At 35.7% G+C, this 17,564-nt stretch overlaps 3 gene segments (V, D, J or C); 1 reads left to right on the top strand and 2 right to left on the bottom strand.

The window, feature by feature from the left end:
• Nucleotides 1–17,564, bottom strand: part of LOC121913208 — an 899,212-nt gene that overhangs the window by 133,850 nt on the left and 747,798 nt on the right.
• The window catches only part of LOC121913210, a 756,822-nt gene that overhangs the window by 5,539 nt on the left and 733,719 nt on the right, over nt 1–17,564 (bottom strand).
• LOC121913212 overlaps nt 7,220–17,564 on the top strand; it is a 747,540-nt gene continuing 737,195 nt past the window's right edge. Inside the window, 2 exon segments of the V gene segment in view lie at nt 7,220–7,271; nt 7,397–7,725. Of these exon segments, the coding sequence occupies nt 7,220–7,271; nt 7,397–7,725 (381 nt within the window).

Raw genomic sequence — 17,564 nt, 5'->3', positions numbered from 1 at the left:
ATGAAATTAATTAATACTTGAATTCTTTCCCTTTTTCATCTCTTTCATTTGTCTTTGTGTTTCAGCTCTTCAGCAGAAGCAGTTTGTAAAAATGTCCAGGGTTAAAATGTCAGATCACACTCATTTTATATCTCTTTATGCTGATGATATTTTGCTTTTTATTTCAGAATTAGAACATATTTCTGAGGGTTTTGTGAATTTGTTTAAAAGATTATGTATATGCTTTTAATACATCTGAAAAAATAAAAATATTAGACTCTTTGCACTGACACACTTGAGTAACATAAGATGATTGGAGGATCTTTTATTAAAATTACTCAATTACTAATTATTACTGACAAATCTGAAGTGACTCCAGCAAAGCATTTTCTACAATTATTATGACTTTACTGTAAACTATGAAAAGAAATTATGGACTTACTACCACCATGACTGTGTAGCATTAATCACATAATATCTAAGAGTGTTGTTTGAGTGTAAATACTTTCCTAATATACAGTATATGAATCAATACATTATGTGATCTTACATTTTCCTTCTGAAGTCTTCATAGAGCAGTTGAAACATTTATAACTCAGTTTTTATCAGGATTTAATATCATTACTGTTACCATTAAGACAAAATAATTAAGACACTTTTATAATAATAAAGATGAAAACAAGGGATTTGATGAACAGATCTTTATTGTCTGGAAATACTGAAATTATATTGAAACATTACAACAAGCAAGTAAATATTGTTACTGAAACATGTGAAATAAAAGAGAGAGATAGTTGCAGAGATTGGAGTGAGAGCAGTAGCAGAGTAAAAGCAGTAGCAGTGAGTCAGGTCAGGACTGGGAACACTGGTCTCTCCTCAGTGTCTCTGAGACTGGAGTCTGGGAGCCCTGGGTGGCCTCACAGGTCACAGAGCCCACCTTCCTCCACTGGTCTGCAGGGAGCCTCAGGGTGCTGCTCCAGCTGTAGCGGCCGTCCTTCTGCAGCACCCCGGGGCTCCTGCTCTGCTCCAAGCTGCTGCTGCTGCTGCCGTCCACCTTCCAGGCCAGACTCCAGTCTGAGGGGTAGCCCTTGTTGGCCAGACACATGAGCGTGGCCTCCCCCTGCTGCAGCTCCTCGCTGGAGGGGGGCAGCACCGTCAGGGTGGGGGTGACTCGACCCACTGGAGGAGGAGACAGAGAGACAACATGAAGAAAGTTCATGCAAAGAGAAAATAAACTCCACCCTGTTGGTTGCAGCAGAGGAGGCTGCTGGTTCTGTTGGTCTTCCTCAGACTGGATAAAACTGGTCTTCAGTGTTTCACTTCCCTCTCTGAGCTCAGTAACCATGGCAACAGACAGGCATCACTGATGAACCATGGCAACAGACAGGTTTCAGTACTAACGATAAAAAGCTCTGAGCAAACAACTCTTCAACTACTTTAATTTACTCAAAAACTTAAACATCAATGTTAAAGAAGTAAATATTATGCATTACAGAAAGGCAGAAATACTTTTATTTGAGCATCCATATTTTTAAATTGAAGCCAAAATGTTAAAGAGACAGTTTGTGTTTAATCTCCTCATTTACACAGGCATCACTACTGAACTATGAAAACAGACAGACTTCACTAATGACAAATATTTTAAACACTGAAATACTTTTTCCAACTTACAAAATTAATCCTATTAATACAACATGAGGTTAAATCAGCTACAGTGATATTATGGTATTCACTGCTTATAATGAGGATGTGACATGTCATTAAATTCATTGTTCTGAGAGGAAGATTGAGTTAAACACATGAAATGTTTCCAGATAAAACACTCACTAAATAAATGTCTGGTAGATTTCTTCAGATGAAATTATATAATCACTACGTTAAATTAATCAAGAATATTTTCTGTCATTCAGACTCTGAGAACGGAATTATATTGTCTTCAAATAAGCAGCTGTACACTTTAATAATTAATCAATACTTTTATAAATTGATTGATCCATTGATGAAACAGCATCATCAGAGTAATCCAAGTCCCTGTTGGAGTCAGTCAGAGCATTTCCATAGAGAGCCACTTTGCATCAGCAGCACCATGCTCCAGTGCTCTGGGAGAGTTTATAGTCCTGAGAGTTGAACACTGGATGACTGACAGCTGTCCTTCATCACAACAGAAGCCACAGAAATCCTCCTCATCAAAAACATGACTTTGATCTCCGTCCTCATCTGGACTCTCCTCTGCTTCACTCAGGGTGAGGAAAATCATTTTTCTGTCATGTGAAAATCATTTGGAGTGTAGCTGAGTTTCACCATCTCATGTCCAGTGTTTCTTCTCTCTCCTCAGGGTCTGTTGGACAAAATGTTGTCTTGACTCAGCCAGCAGCCAAATCACTGCAGCTTGGTCAAACTGTCTCTATTGACTGTAAAGCTAATAGACAAGTTGAACACTGGTATGGTTCAAAATACTATCTGTCCTGGTACCATCAGAAAACTGGAGAAGTTCCTAAACTTCTGATCTATGGAACATCAGACAGAGTTACAGGAATCTCCTCCAGATTCAGTGGAAGTGGAGCAGGGAATAGAGTTGACTTCACTCTGACCATCAGTGGAGTTCAGGCTGAAGATTTAGGAGTTTATTACTGTCAGAGTCGTCACTCTATCAACAGTCGTTATGTGTTCACACAGTGAAAAAGCGTCGTACAAAAACCTCCCTCAGTCAGACTGAACAGAAACTGAACTGACTGCTGCAGCTGGAAGCTACTGCAGAGACTGATACAGTTCTCTGAACACACACACACACACACACACACACACACACACACACACACACACACACACACACACACACACACACGTTCGAACAGTGATGTTTGTATTTCTATCTTACTGAGGACATTAATTGAAATAATGCATTCTTCTGCCCCTTAACCTAAACTTAACCATCGCAACCAACAGCCTAACCCTAACTCTTTCACTAGACTGAAAAAAACTGTTATTTTAAGATACATATTTCCATTTGAGGACATAAACTGTGGTTCTTTCAGCAAAGGACACTTTTAATAACAGACAAAGAACAATAACATATCAGTACTTCACTCCTGTTATTTATCATCCCTGCATCACTCATCTGTGGACATTACCCAGACTGACAAATCTACAAATCTAAGCTCAGGCAGTTTACATTCATACCACAATCAATGAGACATGATTTATACTGTAGCAACAGAGGCAGAAACCAGATGTCAATAAAGTCAAATACAGAGAATGTATGTTTATTTTCTATTTTGGCAGCAGAAGCCAGAAAAATATATATTCTTAGTTTTATCAAACCTTACATCACTTTCACTAAAACCAGCCTCAGTGTAATTGCAGATCATTCAAATGTCAATCAATTAAACTACTTGAGTGTAGAAAATTTTATCATCTCCATAAAGGCAAAACTTTGGGGTTTTTTCATCATTAGCAGTAACACACTGAGATATGAGAAAGATGCTTTTAAATCAACTGCTGCACAGAAAACAATGAAACATTTTTTCACATTATTTTTATTTTTGAGCACTATCGCATGTTTACAGCCTTCACAGAACTAGATAAGAAAGTAGTTACTACAGAATAAGGACTTGTATGGTCAGACCTTACATATACTGTTTATCATGTAGCAGCAGGTTTGTACTGTGACTTTCTGTGAGACCAAACTGAGCTCAGAGCAACACTGACGTGAATGAAGTCTGTCAGTGAATTAACCAGTGATTCCATTATGTTTGTATCTAAAGAATGTTGTGATATAAAACAATATATGATGATATCAGTGTGATCAGCAGCTTTAAAATGTGCTGATGAAGAAACCTGAGGAACAGTAATTGTAATAAGAGAGGTGTTTTAAAGGCAGGCTCTCTGGTTATGAAGTCAAGAAACTCATTAAAACTGTTATGTATTTGTAAAACACAGCTGGTTTATACAGAAACTCACTAAAGCAAAATCCCACAAATTTCCAAACTTAATAATTATGTTTCGTATATGATGTTAAATTTGTGGTAAAATGAAACTGACAGCCTTTACAGTTCTGGATAAGATAGTAGACATTTGAAGATGAGAATTAACTGATAGAAATCAGCATAAACATGAACACTGACGCATTTTGTTAAAACCTCAGTCAGAGCATTTCCATAGAGAGCCACTTTGCATCAGCAGCACCATGCTCCAGTGCTCTGGGAGAGTTTATAGTCCTGAGAGTTGAACACTGGATGACTGACAGCTGTCCTTCATCACAACAGAAGCCACAGAAATCCTCCTCATCAAAAACATGACTTTGATCTCCGTCCTCATCTGGACTCTCCTCTGCTGCTGCTTCACAGGTAAAGTCCAGAGAATCAAACTCCTCTCCTCTATCAACATCCGTCCCTCTGAAATGAAGCCGACAAAACCATCAAAACCATCAAAACCATGACGCTGCTTTATGTTTTTGTCTCTGTATCCTCAGAGTCCAGAGGCCAGGTCACAGTGACTCAGCCTGCAGCAGTGAGATCTGCTCTGGGAGGATCCACAACCATCAGCTGTAGGGTCAGTCGTGAGGTTTGGGGCTGTAGCAGTGCTTACTGTTTACAGTGGTACCAACAAAAAGATGGAGAAACTCCTAAACTCCTCATTCGCTACACTAATGAGCGAATGTCAGGGATTCCAGATCGTTTTTCAGGCAGTGGATCCAAGACTGACTTCACTCTGACCATCAGTGGAGTTCAGGCTGAAGATGCAGCAGTTTATTACTGTCAGAGTTATCACTATATCAACGGTCAGGGTGTGTTCACACAGTGAAAAAGCGTCGTACAAAAACCTCCCTCAGTCAGACTGAACAGAAACTGAACTGACTGCTGCAGCTGGAAGCTACTGCAGAGACTGATACAGTTCACTGAACACTTCACTGTGTGTGATATTCTCCCATCTGTAGTTTATTTATCATTTCTGAAGCTAATTCTTTTGTCATTTGACATTTTAATGGTTACACTGCAGCTCTGTGACACTTCCCTGTGTGCAGATGATCCTCTTCACTGAGGTCAAAGGTCAGAGGTCAGAGGTCAGCTACAGAGCAGTGACCTCTGAACTTCAGTTTATTGCTCAAAGACATTAAAACAGTCCGACTCTGCACATTAAAACTTGATGCCTTTCCCTGAAATAAAGTCAGTCTTGCATAACACACCCTGATATAACTGACAATGAAGAAGAACGTGTGGAATAAACAAAACAATTTCTCTGGTTCCTTTTTTCTTAAACTGTCCATCATGAGTCCGACAGTGTTAAAGGAGTCAAATTCTAAATCTGTGGACGCTCTTTTAAATTAACTTTAACAAGACAGTGAAAAATTACGATTATAGTGTAACACTGAATATCAGAGACGATTTACACTTAACATATAAAGCATATCTTTATCATTATAGATAATTATATCTGTGTAATTTGTTCTGTTCTCTGTAGACCACAAAACGTTTTTTTTTTATTCAAACCATCAATAACACTTTACTTTAAATGCCTTTATTTAGCATTAATAAGCAGTATACGAATGTTTAATAAATGGTTTATAACAAACTATAATGTAGTTATAAACAGATATGAGGACATTTTTATGTGTTTATTAATGTACAGTATCTGTGTTTTTCCATATTGTCATTCATTATCTGATTATACAGTAATTACAGTTGTTGACAAATACATTAATAAACACTTATATCTACTTATAAGTACATTATAGTGTGTTATAAACCATTTATTACATGTTTGTTTACTGATTATAAATATAAGTCTGAATAAAAACAAACTGCTGTGGTTGTTAGAGAACAGAAAAATCAAACAGATGAAGTGAAGTTTAGTTACAATCATCATTTTGTGTGAATGTAGGATTGACGGCAGTTAAAGTCAGACTTTATTATCTTTATTTACATTAATACATCATATTCATTAAATGAAAAAAAAGTTTCTAAAAGTCATTCTGCTGACTTCTGCATAAGTTACAAATATTTTCCTCTTTTCTGTCTGTGTAAACTTGAGAAAATGACCAAAGACTATTTGATAAAAATGATTTGATAAAAGATTAAAATACTAGACGATACGTTAAATGATGAACATTTACAAAACATTGATTCTCTGATAAACGTGAAGTACGTGTCAGTTTGCAGCTGCAGCAGCAGGATGATCTGCAGTGTTGGTCTGCAGCGCTCTGTCGCCCTCCGGCTGCTCAAACAACCAACAACAAGAAGGAAAAATCCACCTTAAAACTGAGGAAGACATAAAAACACTAAACACTGGAAGAAAAGCCTTTAAAGTTCTTTAAGGAGAAATACATTTGTGTTTCTTTGATGGATTTGATCATTTTCACTGCTGCAAATTTACAGTTTAATAAAAAATAAGCAAAAAAAAAAAAAAAAACACAAAATAAAACATTTTAAAGATGAATTTAAATACTTACAGTCCAGTTGAAAGAGCTCACAGAAGGTTCAATTGATCATTATTAATCAGATATCACTTTGATGAATCCTGAGTTTTATGTGAATGTATTTTAAATTAAAAGCAGTTTGTTGGGAAGACAATGAAAAGGGTTTTGGCTTGAAAATGTAAAAAGAAAAAGATATTTGATGTAATTTAAGTATTTTAAGTTTAAACAAGTTTAAAACTATGTGAGTAAAATCGATATTAAGTCAAATTCAGCTTCTGTCTCTGATCTGTTTACTTCTTAACATGCAGCAACGCAACATCTGTAACATCTGTAACATCTGTTCTTACGACTGTAAACTTGAATCTGCACCACCTCGCTGAGCTCCAAGCTGTTAAACTTTTAAACTTTACGGCTCCACAATCAGCTGCTGAATCTGAGAGTCTGAAGTCTTTAGTGAACGGTAGTTAAACTCTTCAGCTTCACCTGAGAGAGAGCTGAAGGGTTAAACAGAGCTCAGGGTGTTTATCATAAGATAAAGATGAATATAAGTGAAATATTCTTCACTTTTACTCTCATTCTTAAGAATAATTCATATTAAAATTTATTAAACTAGTTTTACTGGTGTGTTCATCTGGTTCAGAGTAAGAGGTTTGTACTGTATTGTTAAAAACTCAGTCAGAGCATTTCCATAGAGAGCCACTTTGCATCAGCAGCACCATGCTCCAGTGCTCTGGGAGAGTTTATAGTCCTGAGAGTTGAACACTGGATGACTGACAGCTGTCCTTCATCACAACAGAAGCCACAGAAATCCTCCTCATCAAAAACATGACTTTGATCTCCGTCCTCATCTGGACTCTCCTCTGCTGCTGCTTCACAGGTAAAGTCCAGAGAATCAAACTCCTCTCCTCTATCAACATCCGTCCCTCTGAAATGAAGCCGACAAAACCATCAAAACCATCAAAACCATGACGCTGCTTTATGTTTTTGTCTCTGTATCCTCAGAGTCCAGAGGCCAGGTCACAGTGACTCAGCCTGCAGCTTTGACATCTGCTCTGGGAGGATCCACAACCATCAACTGTAGGACCAGTCAGGATGTTTATGGATATTGTGGCAGTTCTTTTTCCGACCCCTGTTTAGCCTGGTACCAACAGAAAGATGGAGAAGCTCCTAAACTCCTCATTTACGGTGCTACCACTCCAGAATCAGGGATTCCAGATCGTTTTTCAGGCAGTGGATCAGACTCTGACTTCACTCTGACCATCAGTGGAGTTCAGGCTGAAGATGCAGCAGTTTATTACTGTCAGAGTTATCACTCTATCAACAGTCAGGCTGTGTTCACACAGTGAAAAAGCGTCGTACAAAAACCTCCCTCAGTCAGACTGAACAGAAACTGAACTGACTGCTGCAGCTGGAAGCTACTGCAGAGACTGATACAGTTCACTGAACACTTCGCTGTGTGTGATATTCTCCCATCTGTAGTTTATTTATCATTTCTGAAGCTAATTCTTTTGTCATTAGACATTTTAATGGTTACACTGCAGCTCTGTGACACTTCCCTGTGTGTAGATGATCCTCTTCACTGAGGTCAAAGGTCAGAGGTCAGAGGTCAGCTACAGAGCAGTGACCTCTGAACTTCAGTTTATTGCTCAAAGACATTAAAACAGTCCGACTCTGCACATTAAAACTCAATGCCTTTCCCTGAAATAAAGTCAGTCTTGCATAACACACCCTGATATAACTGTTAGCTGTCGAGTTGCATTGTGGGTAACGTAGGCATCAAGTTTTGACAGTGAAGAAGAACGTGTAGAATAAACAAAACAATTTCTTTGCTTCCTTTTTTCTTAAACTGTCCATCATGAGTCCGACAGTGTTAAAGGAGTCAAATTCTAAATCTGTGGACGCTCTTTTAAATTAACTTTAACAAGACAGTGAAAAATTACGATTATAGTGTAACACTGAATATCAGAGAACAATTTACACTTAACATATAAAGCATATCTTTATCATTATAGATAATTATATCTATGTAATTTTTCTGTTCTCTGTAGACCACAAAACGTTTTCTTTATATTCAAACCATCAATAACACTTTACTTTAAATGCCTTTATTTAGCATTAATAAGCAGTATACAAATGTTTAATAAATGGTTTATAACAAACTATAATGTAGTTATAAACAGATATGAGGACATTTTTATGTGTTTATTAATGTACAGTATCTGTGTTTTTCCATATTGTCATTCATTATCTGTTTATACAGTAATTACAGTTGTTGACAAATACATTAATAAACACTTATATCTACTTATAAGTACATTATAGTGCGTTATAAACCATTTATTACATGTTTGTTTACTGATTATAAATATAAGTCTGAATAAAAACAAACTGCTGTGGTTGTTAGAGAACAGAAAAATCAAACAGATGCAGTGAAGTTTAGTTACAATCATCATTTTGTGTGAATGTAGGATTGACGGCAGTTAAAGTCAGACTTTATTATCTTTATTTACATTAATACATCATATTCATTAAATGAAAAAAAAGTTTCTAAAAGTCATTCTGCTGACTTCTGCATAAGTTACAAATATTTTCCTCTTTTCTGTCTGTGTAAACTTGAGAAAATGACCAAAGACTATTTGATAAAAATTATTTGATAAAAGATTAAAATACTAGACGATACGTTAAATGATGAACATTTACAAAACATTGATTCTCTGATAAACGTGAAGTACGTGTCAGTTTGCAGCTGCAGCAGCAGGATGATCTGCAGTGTTTGTCTGCAGCGCTCTGTCGCCCTCCGGCTGCTCAAACAACCAACAACAAGAAGGAAAAATCCACCTTAAAACTGAGGAAGACATAAAAACACTAAACACTGGAAGAAAAGCCTTTAAAGTTCTTTAAGGAGAAATACATTTGTGTTTCTTTGATGGATTTGATCATTTTCACTGCTGCAAATTTACAGTTTAATAAAAAATAAGCAAAAAAAACCCCCCACAAAATAAAACATTTTAAAGATGAATTTAAATACTTACAGTCCAGTTGAAAGAGCTCACAGAAGGTTCAATTGATCATTATTAATCAGATATCACTTTGATGAATCCTGAGTTTTATGTGAATGTATTTTAAATTAAAAGCAGTTTGTTGGGAAGACAATGAAAATGGTTTTGGCTTGAAAATGTAAAAAGAAAAAGATATTTGATGTAATTTAAGTACTTTGAAGTTTTTACAAAAAGTTTTTAAAGAACACAATCAAGTCAAATTCAGCTTCTGTCTCTGATCTGTTTACCTGCAGCAACGCAACATCTGTAACATCTGTTTTTACGACTGTAAACTTGAATCTGCACCACCTCGCTGAGCTCCAAGCTGTTAAACTTTTAAACTTTACGGCTCCACAATCAGCTGCTGAATCTGAGAGTCTGAAGTCTTTAGTGAACGGTAGTTAAACTCTTCAGCTTCACCTGAGAGAGAGCTGAAGGGTTAAACAGAGCTCAGGGTGTTTATCATAAGATGTTGAATATAAGTGAAATATTCTTCACTTTTACTCTCATTCTTAAGAATAATTCATATTAAAATTTATTAAACTAGTTTTACTGGTGTGTTCAGTTGATTCAGAGTAAATCCTTGATGACTGCAGGACAGAAACTGGTGGAAGAAGTATTCAGATCCTTTACTTCAGTAAAAGTACTAATACATCAATGTAAAAATACTCCATAACAAGTAAAAGTCCTGCATGAAAAGTCCTCCTACAGTAAAAGTACATAAGTATTATGAGCTTGATGTAGTTAAAGTATTGCAGTAAAAGTACAAACTTGGCAGAATTTGCTCCAGATACTCTTCATCTGTTAAAATTAAATGAAGTGTAAACTGCGAAGTGTAAACAATGAGAAACAAGGGAGTAACAATTGGGGATTTAGAGTGTAACTTCCCAAAATTTACCGTATAACTTCCCAGAACTTACGGCAAGCAAAGTTTATTTATATAGCACCTTTCACAAATACCAGTTACAAAGTGCTTCACAGTCAAAGAAATAAAATAAAATAAAATAAAATCTGAATAAATAAAAAGCAAAAACACCAGATAAAATATTCAAGGAGAGCAGATAAAATGGCACATACTACCCAAATGCCAAATGGTTATGAAGTCAAGAAACTCATTAAAACCGTTATGTATTTGTAAAACACAGCTGGTTTATACGGAAACTCACTAAAGCAAAACCCCACAAATTTCCAAACTTAATAATTATGTTTCGTATATGATTTTAAATTTGTGGTAAAATGAAACTGACAGCCTTTACAGTTCTGGATAAGATAGTAGACATTTGTAGACGTGAATTAACTGATAGAAATCAGCATAAACATGAACACTGACGCATTTTGTTAAAACCTCAGTCAGAGCATTTCCATAGAGAGCCACTTTGCATCAGCAGCACCATGCTCCAGTGCTCTGGGAGAGTTTATAGTCCTGAGAGTTGAACACTGGATGACTGACAGCTGTCCTTCATCACAACAGAAGCCACAGAAATCCTCCTCATCAAAAACATGACTTTGATCTCCGTCCTCATCTGGACTCTCCTCTGCTGCTGCTTCACAGGTAAAGTCCAGAGAATCAAACTCCTCTCCTCTTTGAACATCCGTCCCTCTGAAATGAAGCCGACAAAACCATCAAAACCATCAAAACCATGACGCTGCTTTATGTTTTTGTCTCTGTATCCTCAGAGTCCAGAGGCCAGGTCACAGTGACTCAGCCTGCAGCAGTGACATCTGCTCTGGGAGGATCCACATCCATCAACTGTAGGACCAGTCAGGATGTTTATGGTTCCGACACTTTAGCCTGGTACCAACAGAAAGATGGAGAAGCTCCTAAACTTCTCATTTACGGGGCTGACCAGGTGGAATCAGGGATTCCAGATCGTTTTTCAGGCAGTGGATCAGACTCTGACTTCACTCTGACCATCAGTGGAGTTCAGGCTGAAGATGCAGCAGTTTATTACTGTCAGAGTTATCACTATATCAACAGTCAGGATGTGTTCACACAGTGAAAAAGCGTCGTACAAAAACCTCCCTCAGTCAGACTGAACAGAAACTGAACTGACTGCTGCAGCTGGAAGCTACTGCAGAGACTGATACAGTTCACTGAACACTTCACTGTGTGTGATATTCTCCCATCTGTAGTTTATTTATCATTTCTGAAGCTAATTCTTTTGTCATTAGACATTTTGATGGTTACACTGCAGCTCTGTGACACTTCCCTGTGTGTAGATGTTCCTCTTCACTGAGGTCAAAGGTCAGAGGTCAGAGGTCAGCTACAGAGCAGTGACCTCTGAACTTCAGTTTATTGCTCAAAGACATTAAAACAGTCCGACTCTGCACATTAAAACTTGATGCTTTTCCCTGAAATAAAGTCAGTCTTGCATAACACACCCCGATATAACTTAGCTGTCGAGTTGCATTGTGGGTAACGTAGACGTCAAGTTTTGACAATGAAGAAGAACGTGTGGAATAAACAAAACAATTTCTTTGCTTCCTTTTTTCTTAAACTGTCCATCATGAGTCCGACAGTGTTAAAGGAGTCAAATCTAAATCTGTGGACGCTCTTTTAAATTAACTTTAACAAGACAGTGAAAAATTACGATTATAGTGTAACACTGAATATCAGAGAACAATTTACATTTAACATATAAAGCATATCTTTATCATTATAGATAATTATATCTATGTAATTTTTCTGTTCTCTGTAGACCACAAAAAGTTTTTTTTTTTATTCAAACCATCAATAACACTTTACTCTAAATGCCTTTATTTAGCATTAATAAGCAGTATACAAATGTTTAATAAATGGTTTATAACAAACTATAATGTAGTTATAAACAGATATGAGGACATTTTTATGTGTTTATTAATGTACAGTATCTGTGTTTTTCCATATTGTCATTCATTATCTGTTTATACAGTAATTACAGTTGTTGACAAATACATTAATAAACACTTATATCTACTTATAAGTACATTATAGTGTGTTATAAACCATTTATTACATGTTTGTTTACTGATTATAAATATAAGTCTGAATAAAAACAAACTGCTGTGGTTGTTAGAGAACAGAAAAATCAAACGGATGCAGTGAAGTTTAGTTACAATCATCATTTTGTGTGAATGTAGGATTGACGGCAATTAAAGTCAGACTTTATTATCTTTATTTACATTAATACATCATATTCATTAAATGAAAAAAAAGTTTCTAAAAGTCATTCTGCTGACTTCTGCATAAGTTACAAATATTTTCCTCTTTTCTGTCTGTGTAATCTTGAGAAAATGACCAAAGACTATTTGATAAAAATGATTTGATAAAAGATTAAAATACTAGACGATACGTTAAATGATGAACATTTACAAAACATTGATTCTCTGATAAACGTGAAGTACGTGTCAGTTTGCAGCTGCAGCAGCAGGATGATCTGCAGTGTTTGTCTGCAGTATTTTAAGTTTAAACAAGTTTAAAACTATGTGAGTAAAATCGATATTAAGTCAAATTCAGCTTCTGTCTCTGATCTGTTTACTTCTTAACATGCAGCAACGCAACATCTGTAACATCTGTTCTTACGACTGTAAACTTGAATCTGCACCACCTCGCTGAGCTCCAAGCTGTTAAACTTTTAAACTTTACGGCTCCACAATCAGCTGCTGAATCTGAGAGTCTGAAGTCTTTAGTGAACGGTAGTTAAACTCTTCAGCTTCACCTGAGAGAGAGCTGAAGGGTTAAACAGAGCTCAGGGTGTTTATCATAAGATAAAGATGAATATAAGTGAAATATTCTTCACTTTTACTCTCATTCTTAAGAATAATTCATATTAAAATTTATTAAACTAGTTTTACTGGTGTGTTCATCTGGTTCAGAGTAAATCCTTGATGACTGCAGGACAGAAACTGTTTGGTGGAAGAAGTATTCAGATCTGTTGCTTCAGTAAAAGTACCAATACATCAATGTAAAAATACTCCATAACAAGTAAAAGTCCTGCATGAAAAGTCCTCCTACAGTAGAAGTACATAAGTATTATGAGCTTGATGTAGTTAAAGTATTGCAGTAAAAGTACATAAGTATTATGAGCTTGATGTAGTTAAAGTATTGCAGTAAAAGTACATAAGTATTATGAGCTTGATGTAGTTAAAGTATTGCAGTAAAAGTACATAAGTATTATGAGCTTGATGTAGTTAAAGTATTGCAGTAAAAGTACATAAGTATTATGAGCTTGATGTAGTTAAAGTATTGCAGTAAAAGTACATAAGTATTATGAGCTTGATGTAGTTAAAGTATTGCAGTAAAAGTACATAAGTATTATGAGCTTGATGTAGTTAAAGTATTGCAGTAAAAGTAGTGGTTTGGTCCCTCTGACTGATATATTATTATATATGACATCATTAGATTATTAATAGTGAAGCATCAGTGTTAGAGCAGCATGTTACTGTTGTAGCTGCTGGAGGTGGAGCTAGTTTACACTACTTTATATACAGTTAGCTAGTTTAGTCCAGTGGTTCCCAACCTAGGGGTCGGGCCCCTCCAAAGGGTCAGCAGATAAATCTGAGGGGTGGTGAGATGATTAATGGGAGAGGAAAGAAGAAAAAACAAAGTTCTGATACACAAATCTGTTTTCAGTTTTTGGACTTTTTCTCTAATCTTTGATTTTTGCTGAAATATTGGATCATTTGAACATTTATTGAAATGAAAGCATGTGAGAAGTTTAGAGGGAAAAATCACTATTTGGTGGAGCTGTTAACAACTCATAGACATGTGAAATGTGACCCCGACTACACACTGCTTTTTGTAAGACGTCAAAAGCCAAAAAGGTTGGAAACCACTGGTTTCATCTTTAACAATGTGTTGTATTTTAAAAGCTTGTTATATTATCCATTGTGTCAAATCTTCATCTGAAAAGTAACTAAAGCTGTCAAATAAATGTAGTGGAGTAGAAAGTACAATATTTCCCTCTGAAATGTAGTAGTAAATTGAGTAAAGTGAGTAAATTGTTCATTAAGGTTTTTGTACCAAACGAGTTGATAAAAACGAGCACTCAGCTTCAGTTTATTGTATCTTTATCAAATTCAACGCTTCATTTCCTACAAACATAAAAGGCAGCAGGTCAAACGCCTCGTTTCATCTGGAGGGATGGAATTAGAAAGATGTATTTACATATTTATGATTTTTCCATTTAAATAAAAAAAAAAAAGAAACAAGACAAAAAGGCATACGGTCACATCATATTTACATTGTTACCTTTAGTCACCACAGATTCATGCTTTCACATTGCAGAAGACAAAGTGAATGATATCTGGTCTCAGATCAGGTCGGTGGTTCTTAACTGGTTCTGAAACCGAAACTCTGCCTCCATGATGGTTCAGTTTGTTTATTAAAGGAGCAGTGTGAAGGATTTAGGGAGATCTACTGGTAGAAATGGAATATAATATTCATGAGTATGTTTTAATTAGTGTATAGTGTAGCTTATAGTGTACCTTAGAATGAGTCTTTATATCTACAGAGGCCCGTGTTGCACCGCCATGTTTTCTACAGTAGCCCAGAATGGGCAAACCAAACACTGGCTGTAGGGAGGGCGGGGTGGGGGGGGGGGGGGGGGGGGGTAGTATTCAGTTGGTTGCAATCTACAATCTCACCACTAGATGGCACTAAATCCTACACACTGCTTCTTTAAGTGTCTCCTGTTTTCTTAAAGGAACTATTAGAGATTAGAGCTCAATCAACTAGAAAGTTAATCTGCAACTATTTTGTCCTTTTTAAAAAAAAAAAAAAAAAAAAAAAACACAAAATGCCAAAAACTCTCTGGTTTCAGCTTCTCTAATATCAGAGATGTTTTTCATAATTTTACAGAAAAAACAATTAACCAATAATGAAAATAATCCGATTTTTTTTGGTTAAAATGCCAAAAAAAATTCCTCCATTTCAGCTTCTCACACGTGAATATTTGTGTTTTACTCTTCTGAAGACGTCTGAAGACATTTTAAGAGTGAAAAAATTAATCTTGATGCAACATAAATGTCGTTATTCTTCTTCTGCAAAGCCAGAAACCTGAAGAAAGTCAAACCTCACAAAAAACTAAACAAAACAAACTTCCTGTCATTTTTAACTTTGACAGTTTGAGGAAAGAGTGAAATCACATCAGTTAAGAACCGTCGACCAGATGAGAAAATATTGCTGTTATTATAAAAACAAACAAACAAATAAAAAAAAACAAACAGTTGCACTGAGTTCCTTTTTAAATCAAGAAAAAACAAGTGGTGTTTCATAAGATCAGGATTCAGTTGTTTCCACATTTAACTTCAACATTTCTTTTTTTTTTCCCCTCTTTTCTTTACACAAAAAGTAACAATTCAATCAGTATAAAAAACAAAACGATGAGATTCACAAATATAAAAAAAGACAAAAACAAACATGTTCGGGCCAAAGGGCAGAGGCAGCAATTCATGTCGTTATTTTTTTTATATTTATATATTTTATTATAGTTTCCACAGAGGTAGGGTTTAATTCTGACTATTTTAGATCTGTTTACATCTGACGTTGATACGTCCAATAAACTCATTAATGAATCTTTTATATCTTTCTTTTCATTAACAAATTATCCAGGTAGTTTTTATGCTAAAACGTAAAGAAGAGGATGATGATGAATGTGGAGTTTTAGATCTTTGATTGTCAATCTTTGTGTTTTTATTATAAAGTTGAAATCTTAAAAAGGGGGGACTCTCCCGCTATTTGATGTTGCATGTTCATAATGTTGGGGGACTTACAGGAGACACATTTTAAAGAAAATCAATCAAACAGAGGTCAAGATATCTGGAGTTTAAGTCCTAGAGATGTTTTCTATTATTTGATTAACTCTGAGTTGTTAAATACTCAGATTCTCTAAACTCTGAGTAGAAGAACTGCAGCTCATATCAGCTGACAGTAAATCACTCTGCCAGTAACTCGATGACAAAATCAAACTCGTCTGTTGTCGGTTTGTGTGTCCAAAGATCCTCTGTGAGAGAAGACGCTCCGCTCTGTAACACACCGCTGTACAACCAGAGTGTTTCTGTAGTTCAGACAGAGTGAGACGTCTTCTCCGTAGAGTCATTTTTAATCAGGAACTTCAGTATTTTGATTAATTAGCTCATGAAAAGTCTGAAGGCTGCAGCTGTTATGTGATATGTGTTGATTGATATTAAATCAAGATGTTTTTTATCTGTAAGTATCAGTCAGTATCCCGCCATCACTATGACATCATCACAACCGTTTTCACACACTGAGCAAAACAAACCTCGACCAGTAAACTGATCTTCATGTATATAAAGTTGGAGGAGTCACGTTTTAAATGATTCAGATTTGATCAAACATATAAATGGCAGAAAAACAGTTTCAACAGCATCAGAACAAAAGACAAGAAAAGACGAAATAAAGAACTTCAGAAGCATTTTTTTTTTTTGGTCAGAAAAACTGGTTGGTTGACGGTTTTTCCAAGAAATATTCAGTTGTCATATCTTTTCTGGGTCTGTTTCAGTATTTTTAAAACAAAGTTAAAGGAGGAACTGAAGTTTCCTACAAGATGATTCTGTACAATAAAAAAAAAAAAAAATCAGTGTTTTAATATATTTCCATAAATATTTTGTATCAGGACAGAAGATCCTGAGTTTAAACTGTGAGTGAAGGTTGGTCCACTGAACTGAACACGGACAGAAAATATAAAAATTCACCATCAGCCTGTTTGTTTCATTATTCCAGGAACACACATCTTCTTTTTTTTTTTTTGTTGTTTTACTTTTTGTTGTGAAAAAGACATAAAAGATAAAAAAAAAAAATTTAAAAAAAGGTGACAAAAATAAACAAAATATCTACACAGTGAACATTGATATTTACAGCTATTAAATAAAATCCTCCGTTCAACACAAACATGATTCTCTGTTAAAAAAAACAAAAAAACAAAAACAAAAAAGGGAAACATGAGAAATCTGACGGAGGCCACGTGAAGCAGGACGTCTGAAGTGGTTTTTTTGTTTTATTTGGAAAACGTAGAGCTGCAGCGATCGATCGATTAATCAGCTGATCGTTTGATAGTGGAATGATCGTTTTAGTAGCTTCTCAAATGTGAAGCTTTTATTTGTCACACATGATAATAAACTGAACAAAGCTG

The sequence above is a fragment of the Thunnus maccoyii genome, chromosome 15 (genome assembly GCF_910596095.1).
Source record: "Thunnus maccoyii chromosome 15, fThuMac1.1, whole genome shotgun sequence".
Classification (NCBI taxonomy): domain Eukaryota; kingdom Metazoa; phylum Chordata; class Actinopteri; order Scombriformes; family Scombridae; genus Thunnus; species Thunnus maccoyii.
Note: the sequence above shows the minus strand (reverse complement) of the source record. Positions and strands in the feature narration are given on the sequence as shown.